The sequence below is a fragment of the Ammodytes marinus genome (genome assembly GCF_949987685.1).
Source record: "Ammodytes marinus genome assembly, chromosome: 20".
In the NCBI taxonomy this organism is placed as follows: Eukaryota; Metazoa; Chordata; class Actinopteri; order Uranoscopiformes; family Ammodytidae; genus Ammodytes; species Ammodytes marinus.
In genome coordinates, this window is record NC_137224.1 from 11,920,407 (window position 1) to 11,934,321 (window position 13,915).

The 13,915-nt window shown below is 40.9% G+C and overlaps 1 protein-coding gene across 1 annotated transcript; it reads right to left on the reverse strand.

Moving 5' to 3' along the window:
- Positions 1-1,258: 1,258 nt before the first annotated feature.
- Positions 1,259-9,941, reverse strand: LOC307266640 (uncharacterized protein). The gene is made up of 9 exons (XM_080048709.1): positions 9,804-9,941; positions 6,564-8,946; positions 6,306-6,348; positions 6,036-6,182; positions 4,261-4,353; positions 3,937-4,056; positions 3,669-3,785; positions 3,227-3,298; positions 1,259-1,350 (listed from the first exon to the last, which is right to left on the reverse strand). Exons 2-9 carry the CDS (start codon positions 8,823-8,825, stop codon positions 1,313-1,315), a joined length of 2,892 nt encoding a protein of 963 aa, XP_079904835.1. The 5' UTR covers positions 8,826-8,946; positions 9,804-9,941; the 3' UTR covers positions 1,259-1,312.
- Between the last annotated feature and the right edge of the window lie 3,974 nt (positions 9,942-13,915).

Consider the following 13,915-nt stretch of genomic DNA (forward strand, 5'->3'; position numbering starts at 1 on the left):
CCCAACCCAGAGGGCCCTCCATAATATTTAATTTTATATTAATATTTGTATGGAAAATCCATGTGTCCTTCAATAGCTTCTAATTCATCTGACCCAGTGTATCCAAATTATTTGTTCACACAAAATTTCTCAGATTTAGCCTCTTAATTTTTCTCTCAAAGTGCACCAGATTCATAGCCTGGAAATCCTGACCCTGATATCTTGAACGATAGAGGGTCTGGCGACGATCAATAGTAATTTCCAACTCTAGGGGCGGCTCCTACTCGTGCATTTCAAATGCCACTGCACGCAGTTGGATAGCACTACAACCAATCAGTGCGATGCACAAGTGACGTAAGCCCCGTTCGTTTAGCGAACAGCTGTTAAACTGTTCAATTAAACGTTTGCCGTTGTCGGTCGGCAAAACAGAACATTCCACTTACTTGCTAGTGAAAGCTATGAGTCCCGTCTTCCAATTCGTTAAGGGTCGAGGCCAAAGCAGTCTCAAACTCACACAACATATCCGCAGCCATCTTTGATGTTTACTATCACAGCTTCGACGTCGCATGCACGTCACTGTCGTCATCCGGTTACGTCCTCCCCAGAGCACCATATAAAGGGCTCTGGCGCGCCCATATTAGATAGAACCAATTGAAACGTTATACCAGATTTCTGGTATTCTTGATAAGCTTCAACGGAGGGTGTCCAGACCAACACGCGCAGCAAATTTAATTTGCCTGCGCCTAGTGGCAGGTCTGGGAATGCCAGGCTACCAGATTCATGCATTTCACTTTAAAAAGGTTAAAAAAATCTCCCGGGGGGGTATACCCCCGGACCCCCCTAGGAGGGTCGGAATCTCGGCTGTCTAACATTTTCGCACAGCTGCACAGTGGAGGCACTCGCGGAAAACACTGGGTGTGTGAATGATATTGAGCAAAGATCTATAGTTTCAGCAGCACTAATATTGGAGAGGGGCCCCCTAATCATATTTCGCTTAGGGCCCCCTGAAGGCTTGGGCCGGCTCTGGTGTCAATGGACATTTGATGGACCTTAGCAGTCTGAATGTAACTCTTGTTTGTATAAAGTGTATTTTAGCCTTATTGTAAGAGCTGAGCTGGAAATAACATCATGTAAAAATACACTTTCTTACCAGATTTCATGCAATTTGCTTGAAAACAGCCAAAACTATCCAAAAAAATAAATAAATTAAATGTCCGTAAAATGGACCAACAAGAGGGTTAAATAAAGTAAAGCAGTATTTAAATGTAGATACCTTTATTGATTAAAAACAAGAACATGTCAAATGTGCAGATCAAAAGTTAAATTATAATTTTCAGCATTCCTCCTCTTTTTGGCAGTACTTCAGGAGCTCTGTAAAAAAAGAAAAAAAAAAGCATTAATGACACAAATCAACTTGTACAGTACAACAACACTACTGAACCACATTCAAGCCCACCTATAGGTTGTACATACTGTCACCGATCACCGAACTACAGTGCTGCTTGAAAGTATGTGAACCCCATGAGGCTTTGGTATTTTATTTTAACCATTATTAATTCATTTTTATCAATACCAGTATTTTTTATATGAAATAACAGATGTTTGTTAATCAATTCAAAAAAAAATTCCCTCCAGAGATCAATTGTTAAAACGGACAAAACAAATGATTTGCCAACTTTTGTATGTGCAAAAGTTTGTGAACCCTGAGCTGCATTGCTTAAATCGCGCAGGTAAACACAATCACGTTGGCCAAATTGAGTGATGAAATGGACCAATGTAATGAGAGATCTTTAGGGACGAAATTGGGTGGCATTAGATAAAACGGATATAAAACCAGGTCAGTTTAGGCCCACCAAAGTGAACCCATTCAGGTCAGACATGCCAAGAGTAAAGGAAATCTCAGAGGATCTCAGGAAAAGAGTTGTGACGTTTCAAATTTTTCAGCTATAAATTGATTTAAAAAAATTCGAGCTCCATCGATCCAACATGAGGCAAATCATCTACAAATGGAGAGCTTAAAGAGTGACTTAACATCTGCCTAGAAGTGGACTTCCTTCAAAAATATCCACAAGCGCCACAAGAGTGATTTTTTAGTTAAAAGCCAACCAAAACATTACATGTAGCGATTTGCAGTCCTCTCTTGTCCGCATTTGGGACAAATGTGCATGGTTCCACAATAAGAAGAAAACTCAGTCAACATAGCTTTCATGGGAGGGTTGCTGAAGAAGCCTCTGCTCTCAAAAAAAGAACAAAATTGCTTGTCACAACTTTGCCAGAGTGCACCTGGAGATACCTGCAGTCTTCTGGAAGTCTATTATGTGGACAGATTAGTCCAAAATGTAACTGTTTAGTCATAACCAAAACCGCCATGTTTGGGCTAAAATGCAACTCTGCCTGCCACCAAGAGAACCTTCACCAAGTGAAGAAAGGTGGTGGCAAATGGTCTGCAAATCTCCAGATGTAATGTTTGGATCGGCCTTTGCCAGAAAAATCACTTTTCTTGTGGCACTTGTGGCTATTTTTGAAGGAAGTCCACTTCTAGGCAGATGTTTAGTCACTCTCAAAGCTCTCCATTTGTAGCTGATTTGCCTCAAGGTGGACCGATGGAGCTCAAACTTTTTTTAAATTAATTTATAGCTGTCCCCGGACAAATGTGCAACATCACAACTCTATTCCTAAGATCCTCTGAGATTTTCTTTCCCTTTTAGGTGGCTGACCTGTATGGGTTCACATTGGTGAGCCCAAACTGACCTGGTTTGATCTTCGTTTTATCTAGTGCCGCCCAATTTCTTCCCTAAAGATCTCTCATTACATTGGTCCATTTGATCACTCAATTCAATTTGGCCCACCTGATTGTGTTTACCTGCTCGATTTAAGCAACACAGCTCAGGGTTCACAAACTTTTGCACATACAAAAGTTGGCAAATCATTTGTTTTATCTGTTTTAACAAATGATTTTCAGAAAATATATTTTTTTTAATTTATTAACACACATCTGTTATTTCATATAAAAAATACTGGTATAGATAAAAATGAATGATTAATGGTTAAACAAAAAAAAGATCCAAAATTCTCAAGGGGTTCACATACTTTCGAGCAGCAATGTATTTGATGATGGGTAAGGAGGACAATGAAATAACACCTGAGGTTTTGCAAAAAAGCCCCAACATGTTTCTTTAATTACATAACATTTCATAAATCATTTGAAATAGATGCATTAAGATGAAACCACAGTAATGAGTCCTACCTTCTTTCAGTCTCAAAATTTCTTCAGATCTCATTTTGAGTTGCTGGTTAAGGATGAGACAGTTGGCACAATCTGCAATACATTTTGAATTTGTGAGGACAAGGTCTCTGTCCTTTCTGTACCATTTTCATATTTATCTATACAAGATTTGTGAGGGAAACTACCTGATTTATAACTTCCCTATATTACTCCTGCTTCCTCTATCGCTATATGGTTAAGGTGGTGCTAATGCAGTTAGTTATAAATTCAGAGATACCCGTTTGAAATGAGTAAAACTAGTCCGTACAATACATTTTGGTAACTTTAATTGTGTGCCATGACCATTATGATCACTAGTAAAAGCTATACAAAACACTTTGTAATATACAGATGGTCCGCCTAAACATTTAATTAAACTAGACCCTCAGGTGATTACTTCAGTGTCTCAGCATTCCTAGCTTACCATGGCATTGGCGTTTAGCTGGCAAGCCTCTATTGCTGTTTGCAGGCTGTTTGAGGGCTCGGACTCTGCTGACGGCAACATCTGCCGATTGAGCAGTACTGGTTGGCACTGCAGCACCTGTAAGCATGTGAGAAAGAGCAAGTAATTAACTTACGAGAAGTCACCAAACTCACTAAACCACAAAAGCCTGTCCTCCAGAAACACAAACTAACACAGCGAGTCACATTCCTGCTCAACTGTAGAACAGAACACTACAATCCACACACACCAACACTTTGGGCTTTAGCTGGCAAAGCTCTCAGACTGCTTGTGGGCCGTTTAAGGATTCTGGCTCCGTTTGTAGCATCAGATGTTGTGGCATCGGCATTAACGGTTGGTAAGGTAGCATCTGAAAAGGATCAGATAAAAATGTGGGGCAAGTAAGTTGTGCCTATTTGGCAAGCTCAGAAAAACCCAGTTTAAGAACAGCGTTTTCATATAACTTGTCGTACAGTTTTAGTTGCAAGTACTGTCAGTTAGCTTTTGTGCAAACATCAACCATGCGGTGCTAAAACATGCTTCAAAATAATAAATGTATGATAGCATCATTTACCCATTTTCTTCCTCTTTGCTGCAACCGGCAATGATTCACCTCTGCCTAACGGGTGTTTCTTTCCTTGCGAAATCTTTGTCAGAGGGTTAGCCGCTGTTTGCAAACAAAAGCTATATTTAAATAATTAGCATGTCACACAAGACAGATACAGTCCCCTACAAAAGTATCAGATTTACCGAAATGCACAAAATGAAGTGTTCGAACCTCAAATTTTTCTGGGGGACAACCCCCAGACCCCCGCTTTTAATGTGTGTTCCCCAATGTTGAAATGAGACCTAGCCCTTCATTTATTACTTTAAATGTGTTAATTACACAGTATTGGATGCTGACCAATACATGTAAACTGTAAAGACGCAAAGACGCTGGCCATTGAAATTATTTCAGTTTTATAATTTTTTTTCCTTCGGCGGCCCTCGGTCCAATGTTGGGTTCCTAAATTGGCCCTCAGCTATCAAAAGTTTAGAACCCCTGCTCTATAGGGTTTAAGTCTGGAGATTGACTTGGCCAGTCTAAAACCTTCCATTTCTTGCCCCTGATGAACTCCTTTGTTGTTTTTTGCAGTTTTTCTGGATCATTATCTGCTGCATGATGAAGGATCTTCCAATCAGTTTGGTTGCATCTTGCTTTAAATTGGCAGACAACATGTTTCTGTAGACTTATTTTACTGCTGCCATCATGTGTTACTGTGTTGTTGTCAAGATGAACCTTTAACAAAGTGATGGAAAGGCTAACGTTTGGAGAAAGAAAGGATCTGCTCATGACCCCAAACATACAGGCTCATCTGTGAAACACGGTGGAGGCAAAGTCATGGCTTGGGCTTGCATGGCTTCTTCTCGGATGGGCTCATTATTCTTCATTGATGATGTAACACATGATGGCAACAGCAAAATTAACTCTAAGTCTACAGAAACATGTTGTCCTCCAATTTAAGAAAATATGCAACCAAACTGATTAGAAGATCCTCCATCATGCAGCAAGATAATGACCCAAAACACAACAAAGGAATTAATCAGGGGAAGGAAGTGGAAGGTTTTAGACTGGCCAAGTCAATCTCCAGACTTAAACCCTTTAGAGCATGCATTTTACCTGCTAAAGAGGAGACTTAAGAGAGTAACCCCCTAAAACAAACAACAACTGAAAGAGGCTGCGGTGAAAGCCTGGAAAAGCATCACAAAAGAAGAATGCAAAAGTTTGGTGATGTCAATGGGTCACAGGCTTGATGCAGGTATTGCAAGCAAAGGATTAGGGACAAAATATTACGTTTTATTCACTTTAATTTATTTAAAGTCTATCTGTTCCAATACTTTTGCTCGCCTAAAAATGTGGTGTTCCTTTTCAAATAATGCTATTTTCTCCTTTGTGTATCAGATCCAGATGTAAATACCTGGAAATGAAAGCTGAAATGTTGAGCTATTGTCTCATATTCATCTTTTGGTGTCAAACCCAAATATTTCCAGTCTACAGCAAAAATAAAGGAATTGACCTCACCGTTCCGATACTTTTGGAGCGGACTGTAAATGTATGCTTAATTTTCCCAGTGAAGAGAAGCACCTCAAACAGGCACCAAGTATGTGTGACTTCAAGGCATGCTCAGCGATTGTAATCCAGAACACTTTGTCAAAATCAGCTAATATCTACTCACCATCAGCTACCTGTCCATCATGTGTGAACACTGACAAAAAGTTGGGTGTTAACAGCGATGTAAGATCGCTTGCCCTACCCTTAATATCAGAATAAACAGCCAAGGCATACAGTCTGAAAACTATATGGGGTACCTGTAGGTCCAGAGAGTTTGTCAGTGATAGAAGCAGCTGGGGTGCTTCTTGCTAATGGTGGCCTGAGACCCGATGCAGCTCTCTGGATGCCGGACGGCATGCCAATCTTCTGCAATTTCCGCAAACCGGAACAGGGCGGCTTTGATTCTAATGCCAGCACAGAGGGACACACTGTGAGTACAGGATACTGTGCTTACACACATCTGTCATTCAGGGGGCATTATACAATTCAAATTGATGATGAAAAATAATAAAAAACACATTATCCACCTTTTGTAGCACGTAAGTTGTAGCGGCCTGATGTTTCTGTGGTCTAAAATACACAAGAACAGAGGTTGTCATCAATAAAAGCAGTCAATGCTTGTGCTAAGCTAACTGTTCTCATTCATAAAATAAATAAGATTAACAGATCAATCAAACCAATAAGGGTAACTGAGTTAATTTCCGAACTTTAAAACAGAAGGTGCAGTCAATTAGAATTAGAAAAGAAACAGACAAGTCAAGACAAGTTCAACATTCAAGTCTTACCACATTAGTTGCATCGGAAGCAGCAGTATCTCTCAAAGCGTCGGCTTGGGTTCTTTGTCTCGTCATCTTGGCCGGGGTCGATTTCAGCGGCTCAAACCTTCCTGGCCGTGCAGAGACTGGCTTGTACTTCAGAAGCAGGGTCGTGGCTTTCGGAGGCGGCAAACGGGCCTTAGCAGCGGGTTGTGTCAAGAAAGTTTTTCGGTCAGAGATGATGTTATTTGGGATGCCCGATGCCATCTGACCGCCATCTGTTGTACTGGGACCATCCCCATAGAGCTTCTTCTGTGCCCCTGCATTTGTGCCCTCCACCCGTCCATCTTTGAAGCTAATCATTTTAGAGGTGGGCATTGGAGTGGAAGTCAGAGAAGGGTCCCCCCCTAGATCTAAGGTGTCATCCAGATTGAAAGTGTTTGCTTTGTTGTTGTTCCCCGTGTCCATGTTTTCCAACAGACCGTCCGTCAAAGGCAGACCTGACTGTGAAAGATCCTTATTCACATGTCCATCAGCTCTGTAGGGCATTTCTACAGCTGGATTTGCTTCAAACGTGCTCTCACTGGGTTCTATACTAACTGTTGACCCATTCTTTTTTGACAGTTCATGTGGCTGGACTTGATAATTGTCTTCTGTGGGGCTACTCGTTACATTGCAGACTTTAGGAGGAGAGGGCTTGTCGATAGTATTCTGGTGAATGTCATTTGAACTACTTTCCGACAAAGTTATTGTGCCATTCTGTGCAGGAGGAAGTTTGGTATCAAAAGTGTCATTCTGTAGGGGACCGGTAGGAGCATCAGCTTCCTTTAAATTAGCATTGCCACTGGATTCTTGAAGAGAAAGCTGATCGAAAGTGGCGTTCTGCACGTCACATGAACCACCTGCCTTTAGCGCTAAGCTACTTTGATTGGTAACAGGGGAAGTCTCAGTGGTAATATTGGAGACAGAAGTAGTCAGATCTTCATTCTCACCCTCTACTTTGGGGGTGCCTACATTAGAAGGGAGAAGATCTAGTGTGTTATTCTGAGGACAGGATATTTGAGCAGTATAGTTCAAAAGGCCAGGGGTGCTGAGATTGGAGTTTTGGTTGACGTTAAAAGTGCCATTCACAGACACAGCTGTTTTGGGGCTCGGTAATGTCACGTTAAGTATCTCTTCAGTATTGGAGGTCACCACAGGTTCATCAGGCTCCTGCGATGAACGACCACTGTTCTCTGAAACACTGCCAATAGAAATATCACGAGTAGCCTCTAAGGAAGCTTTCGTTGCGTTTTCCCCTGCACACACATTCGATGGTTCACTGAAGGAGCTCACATGGGTGCCATTACCATCGAGAGTACTTGACAGCGATTCACCTTGGATGACGTCCCGTGTGCCAGGCTCTGGCTCAATCGGTTCACTGAGCTCTGAGTGAGGCACGTCGTTTTTCAAACTCTTCTCTGGCGAAAGATCCTGCATGACCGTCATGTAGGAAAGCTCCCCTCTTGGTGACGATTCTGAATCACGTGTTATATCGAGGAGGGTAATTTCTGGGAAGTAGGGAAGCCAGCGCTGAGGATTATACATGCTGTCAGGGGGGTCAATCATCTGGGCACTGGGGTCCATACTAGCCGTTGTCCAATTAAGTTTTGACAGTTCTTGAAGGTGGAATTCAGAATTGTTCTCTTTAGCAGTCAAGTGGGAGGGCTGAAGAGTGCTGTGCACAGAGCTAGCCGACGCCGTTACAGGTGTAGCAGGCACGCTGTCAGGAAAAGCGGAATCATTTTGAGTCCTGTGCATCGTGGAGTCACATGTTACATCAAATAGAGTAATTTCTGGCAAGGTTTCGTCCTCCAGCAAGCGCACAGGAGCATTCATGTCACCAAATGGACGCCCAGAATGGCTACTGGAGAAATCTGTATAACTAGTGGCAACAGTCGGATGAGACTTGTTCCCATGTTTTAAAGCCTCTGGAGTTGGACTTGTATTGCCAATGTTCAAGATTTTTATTATTGGTGTTAGAGCGGACTGTAGACCAAAGATCCGTGACTTTGCCTCGACTCTATCATTGCTGTTTGTTTGAGTTGGGGTGGATGAGTCGGAGGTATCAGCGAGTGACACTTTTTCTGAGCCTGTCTGCAGGGAAGAATTTCCTACCACATCTCCAACTTGTGCCTTGAGCTTTGAAGTCCCAGCTTCAGCAACGGCTCTGGGTGGAATATTTTCACGACATTCATCATCCTCGGAATTTACCTGAATACACAAGGTTTGCACGGTTGTCTCATTGGCCATGCTATACGATTTTGATTTTCCTTACAAGCATGAATAGTTTTTTATGTTATAAGAGACAGTCAGACCTCTTAACACCTTTTTCCTCTCCAAAGTGCCTCCTCAAATGCTCTTTCCGTGCAGCCTGGGGATGATAAAATTGAATAAATATTAAAAAAAAATGTACTCTCACATTGTTAGATCATGTTATTAGTAAGCACACATTATTATGCAACAATTATTGCCAGCTCAAAATGTCAATCAAAATGTCTTTCAATGGATTTTGAAGTACTAACTTACAAATAAATACACATTTAAAACTAATTAGTTTAAACCTGCAGTGTGTAGAATTTTGGGTTTTATTTCCTAGCAGACTTTGCAGAAAGTAATTATAATATCCAAAAGTACATTTAATTTATTGCATAATAGCTGAAAAAAAACGTTTTGAATTATTTTTTGTCCCTTAGAAAGGGTCTCATATATCTCCATATTTCTGCATACTTTGGACCAAGGCCTAGTGCCGCCATCTTGAAAGTGTCATAGTTGGAATGTCATCAGGTGCATTGTTTAAAATTAATGTTCTTGTCCTTGAAGGCCACTGTAGCTTCTGTTATTATTCGAAAGGGTTGGGGTTACCCAGGGAGCGTTGCATTCTAGAACTTTCTTGATGATGTCATATTACACACTGCACCTTTAAAACATAACTTCCTGAATAGTAAGTTAAACCAAACCAGTGGGTACAAAATCACAACAAGGCCCACTGATCCGTGTCATCCACTCCTGTCATGGTGGTCATATTAGAACACATTTAACGTTAACGTTACATAGATAGAATAGCATCGCAGCTTCAGCCGGCAGAGAAGAACCACATACTGCGCAGGTAACTCGTAAATGAGTTTAACAAAACAAAAAAACAAAAAAAGACCGATGTTTATAGTAGAGACGGTCGCTCATGTTAGCTTGGGAACGTTAGTCGGTAAAACATAAACACCGTTGACTTACCGATTTGATTGGCTTTTCCTGATAGAGATTTATAACTTTAAATCGTTTTTGACACTCGAGTACACGAGACAAATCCGCTGACGTCCATTTAGGTGAAACCCATGGACCTATGCCTCAACCACTGGAGCGCAGTTCTGTTTCAAAAGTCTGCATTTCTCAAACATATGGGATGATTCCAACCAATCACAAATTGAGGTTTCTTCTTCGTGTGCTTTACAGTGAGTGCGTGGTAGAGGTAACACTGCCATCTAGTGTCCCCAAAAAAAACAATACCCCTATGTCAGCCTGATATCCTACAGCAGGGGTCACCAACCTTTTTGAACCTGAGGGCTACTTCATGGGTATTGAGTCATTCGAAGGGCACCCAGTTTGATACACTCTTCTGAAATAACAAATTTGCTCAGTTTGCCTTTAGTTATATATTATTATTAATGATTAATGATATTCATATATGTGAAGACACTGATCATGTTAATGATTTCTCACAATAATTATCAACAATGACTTAAAAAAGGTGGGAAACAGATTATTACACTATTTTTATAACAGGCCTGCGGGCACCTCATATGCTCCTTGCGGGCTACCTGGTTCCCGCGGGCACTGTGTTGGTGACCCCTGTCCTACAGTAATTCACACATTTTAGCTTCACACAGTATAATTGCAAAGCTCTTTTCCTTTTCAATATAGAATCGCACATCCTTTTCATATATGCTGTACATGTTCAATTTATATTCTTTAACTTTCCGTAACCATAGGGTCTTTATTTATGTTTCTATGTTTGTGTTTCTTGTGTCGGACCACAGCAAATTCCTTGTATGTATGAATGTAACAGAAATATTCCATGATTATAATTAAATCTAATCTAATATTAAAACTAATATGCAGATATAAATACAAATAGCCACTTAAAACTATTTATGAATTTAATAATTTACCTGGATTATAAAGTGTCATATTTCAGTGTGTTTGTTATATGTAGCAAAGCACTTTGCAAATACTGCACATCAAAAACTAAAATTATTAGTTTGATTAATCGTCATAATATAAATACATCACAAGTTCACCACCCGACCAGATGTCCGTTGGAGAGTTTGGACTGACATGTCTCTCAGGAACAATCAAGTCGTTCTTGAGGCTCAATGTGGCTCAACACCTTATGAAGGTGTTTCCTTTCATTTTCATCCATCTGTAGGACTAATGTCAAACTGAGATTTTTCATGTTTTCCACGAGTCTATTTCATTATCATCAACACCTGTAGGCCAACAACTGTAGAAAATACTTATCACTATCAAGTTTTGCATCATCTTTCCTCACTAATAAGTCTAGTTCAAACATAGAGGTGTTAAACAATTTCCTCATTCTTTGTCAATTTCTTGCTTTTTTATTATGCTAAGCAGATGAGATTAATATAAGCATTGTTGCCTCTTTTGTTCTAGTCTTGCGTTCAATGTTTTGTTCACTGGAGGGTATTATGAATGTGTGCTAAAAACAAACTGCAATACTTTACCTTTTACTTTTTGTAAGAGAAAATATCACCTTTTTCTGTTAAACTTTATTTCAAAAGTGAAACACAGGGCACATTATTACAGTAATTGTCATGGTAAACAATGCATCACTGTATTCATTGATAAATACACCAAAATAAAGCATTCAAATATTCACATACAGCATTACGAATCATCTCACTCTTTGGTCGTTTTCTTGAGTTTGGTCTTCAGCTCAGACATAAGTGGATTTCCAAACCTAAAGAAACATGAAAAAACAAAGAATCAGAAAATGTCTAATTACAAGATGTCTCTTTTGTTCTGAGGGTAATAACATATCCTGTGCTCTGCATTTTACCCTGGACGTCCTGGTGGCATCCATTTATGTTTGGGTTGTGCTTCATCTTGTTTGGGAGTCTCACTTTTCTCCTCTGGCTTTGTCTCTGGTTCCTGTTGCTATTGTGACATTGTATTACTATACATACCTCAACAAAATTGGTGTTAAAAACATAATTAATCATATTATTTTACTGGTACCTTTGACTGGTTGTCAGGGCTATTTTCGTCCCTCACCGCCCGCTGTGTCTTTCTTAAAACAGCTAATCCTGCACCAAGCCCTGAAGAAAAACGTGACAGATTATTTAAAAGTGAAGAAAAATAAATGGACATCACACAAGGTAGTGGTTATTTCATGTGTAGTAAGTGGCTTACCAGGCAGTTTTATTCCACTGCCCAAGCCTCCTACGGGCACACCGGCGGGGACTTTGACTGGTGGATGTATAGCAGGTGTGGGATCCAGTGAGGGCATATTTAGCAGGGAGCGGGGATCTTTAGGTGACCTCACAAGAGGGTTTTTAACAGAAATTCGTGACTTTTGAGCAGTAAAGTCGAGCGCAGATTCATCCACCTGCGGGTACAAAAACAAGTGATTGCACGCCATCTTTGTAGGCTATCAATATTGTATACTGTTTTATGGTTCAAAAAGTAATTTCAAAAAATTATACCTCAATCTCATCTTCAGACTTTTTCCGCGGCTGTTCTGCCACCTCAGCCCTGTCTAGCCCAGGTAACGTATCATCTTGTGGACTAGATTGTGTAGATCCATTTCCTCCCTCTGACGAAACTTCTGAGCCACTTCTAGACCGTGCTGGTTCAGTGTGCTGGATTTCATCTGGAGACTCAGGTGCTTTTACCTCAAGAGGCTGATCTTCAATTTTTAATTTCTTAGCGCTAATTTCTCTCAGTGACTTCACATCCTCTTCTTTACTTTCCTCCCAGTTAATTGTCCTTTCTACGTCCTCAGCAGCAATATATTTCTGTGATCCAGTATCTTTCTCTGTTTTTCCTTCTTGTGATCCATCCGAATCCTGATTTACAAGTCTGACCTCTCCTGAATTGGGGTGAAATCCTGCCTCATTGATAGATTCCTCCTTCTGCAGACACGATAGCCTTGTCCCAGCCTTTTCCTCCATAGGTATATCCTGAGATCCAGACAGAGGTTGTCGTATAATCAATTCAGACAAGTCTGCTGATTCCAACACATTATCCAAAATGTCATATATGCCTTCTATTGACCTTATGCTAGTGGATTTCAGGAGCTGCGTTTCACTGTTTTGGGTGCGCCATTCACAGAGAGATTGTTCTGAAAATCCAGATTCTGCTGTCGATGAAGACATCTTTGTGTCACTCACTGATTCAGAACCCTCTGTTTCCATGAGCTGCCCTTTATCCTTCTCCATCAGAAATGATGAGATTTCATCTTGATCTTCGTTTGAAGGCTCTCTCTCCATGTCTGTTTGTGATCCAAGGTCAGGCAGTTCTTTTTGTTTTCCGGTGTCCTCTGCCATTGTCTGTATCCAAAGATCAAGGATGTCTTCCTCAATCACATCTTGGCGTTCGCTGATTGGATCTTCAGCAGAACTTCCCTCTGATTCTGTCAAATGCTGTGTTAATGTTTTAGATAGGTCTTTTGGCTTGGACTCGGTTGTTATGGATTCATCAGCTGCTTCAGCGTCTGGGACTTGATTAACCATCTCCACTGCTCTATCTAACTCAGAATCCACAATCAAAGCACACTCCATTTTGTTCCTGACTGTGGATTGCTCCGCAGCAGTTCTCACCACTTGCAGATCTAAAATTTCCATCTCGTTATTGTCTTCTGCTGCTGCCTCCTCCTCAGCTTCAACACCTGGCGCTTCCATACTCATCCTCGAATCTTGCATTTCTACAGTGCCATGTTCAGGTAACTTGGACTCAGGCTCATCGTTCTGTTTCAGGAATTCAAAATCGGCAATCCCTTTTAGTAAACTTGTTTTCCTGCTGCTGTTTCGCTCAGAGTTTGTGGCATCTACCAACACCTGAAAGAAGCTTGTCTCCGTCATACCATGCACTTCGGCCTCAAGGAATTCTAAAGTTTCATCAGCTGCCACCTCCTCTGCTCTTTCAGCTCCTGTCATCTCACGGACATCACCTTTCGTTGTCTTATACATCTCATCTGTTGAGCGAACACAGGAAGGTATTCCTCTCCTGCAGTGTCTGTGTCAGATTCCTATTGCTCGCTATCAGAATCAGACTCCATCACTGTTTCCAAAGCTTCATGCACTTCTTGTGTAAAGGCTCCCTCCATA

Coding starts and splice junctions, on each gene's coding strand:
- LOC307266640 (XM_080048709.1), bottom strand. CDS start 8,825: ATGGCCAATGAGACAACCGTGCAAACCTTGTGTATTCAGGTAAATTCC. Junction 6,349..6,563: donor CTTCCGATGCAACTAATGTG/GTAAGACTTGAA, acceptor TGTGTATTTTAG/ACCACAGAAACATCAGGCCG. Junction 1,351..3,226: donor AATTTTGAGACTGAAAGAAG/GTAGGACTCATT, acceptor CTTTTTTTACAG/AGCTCCTGAAGTACTGCCAA.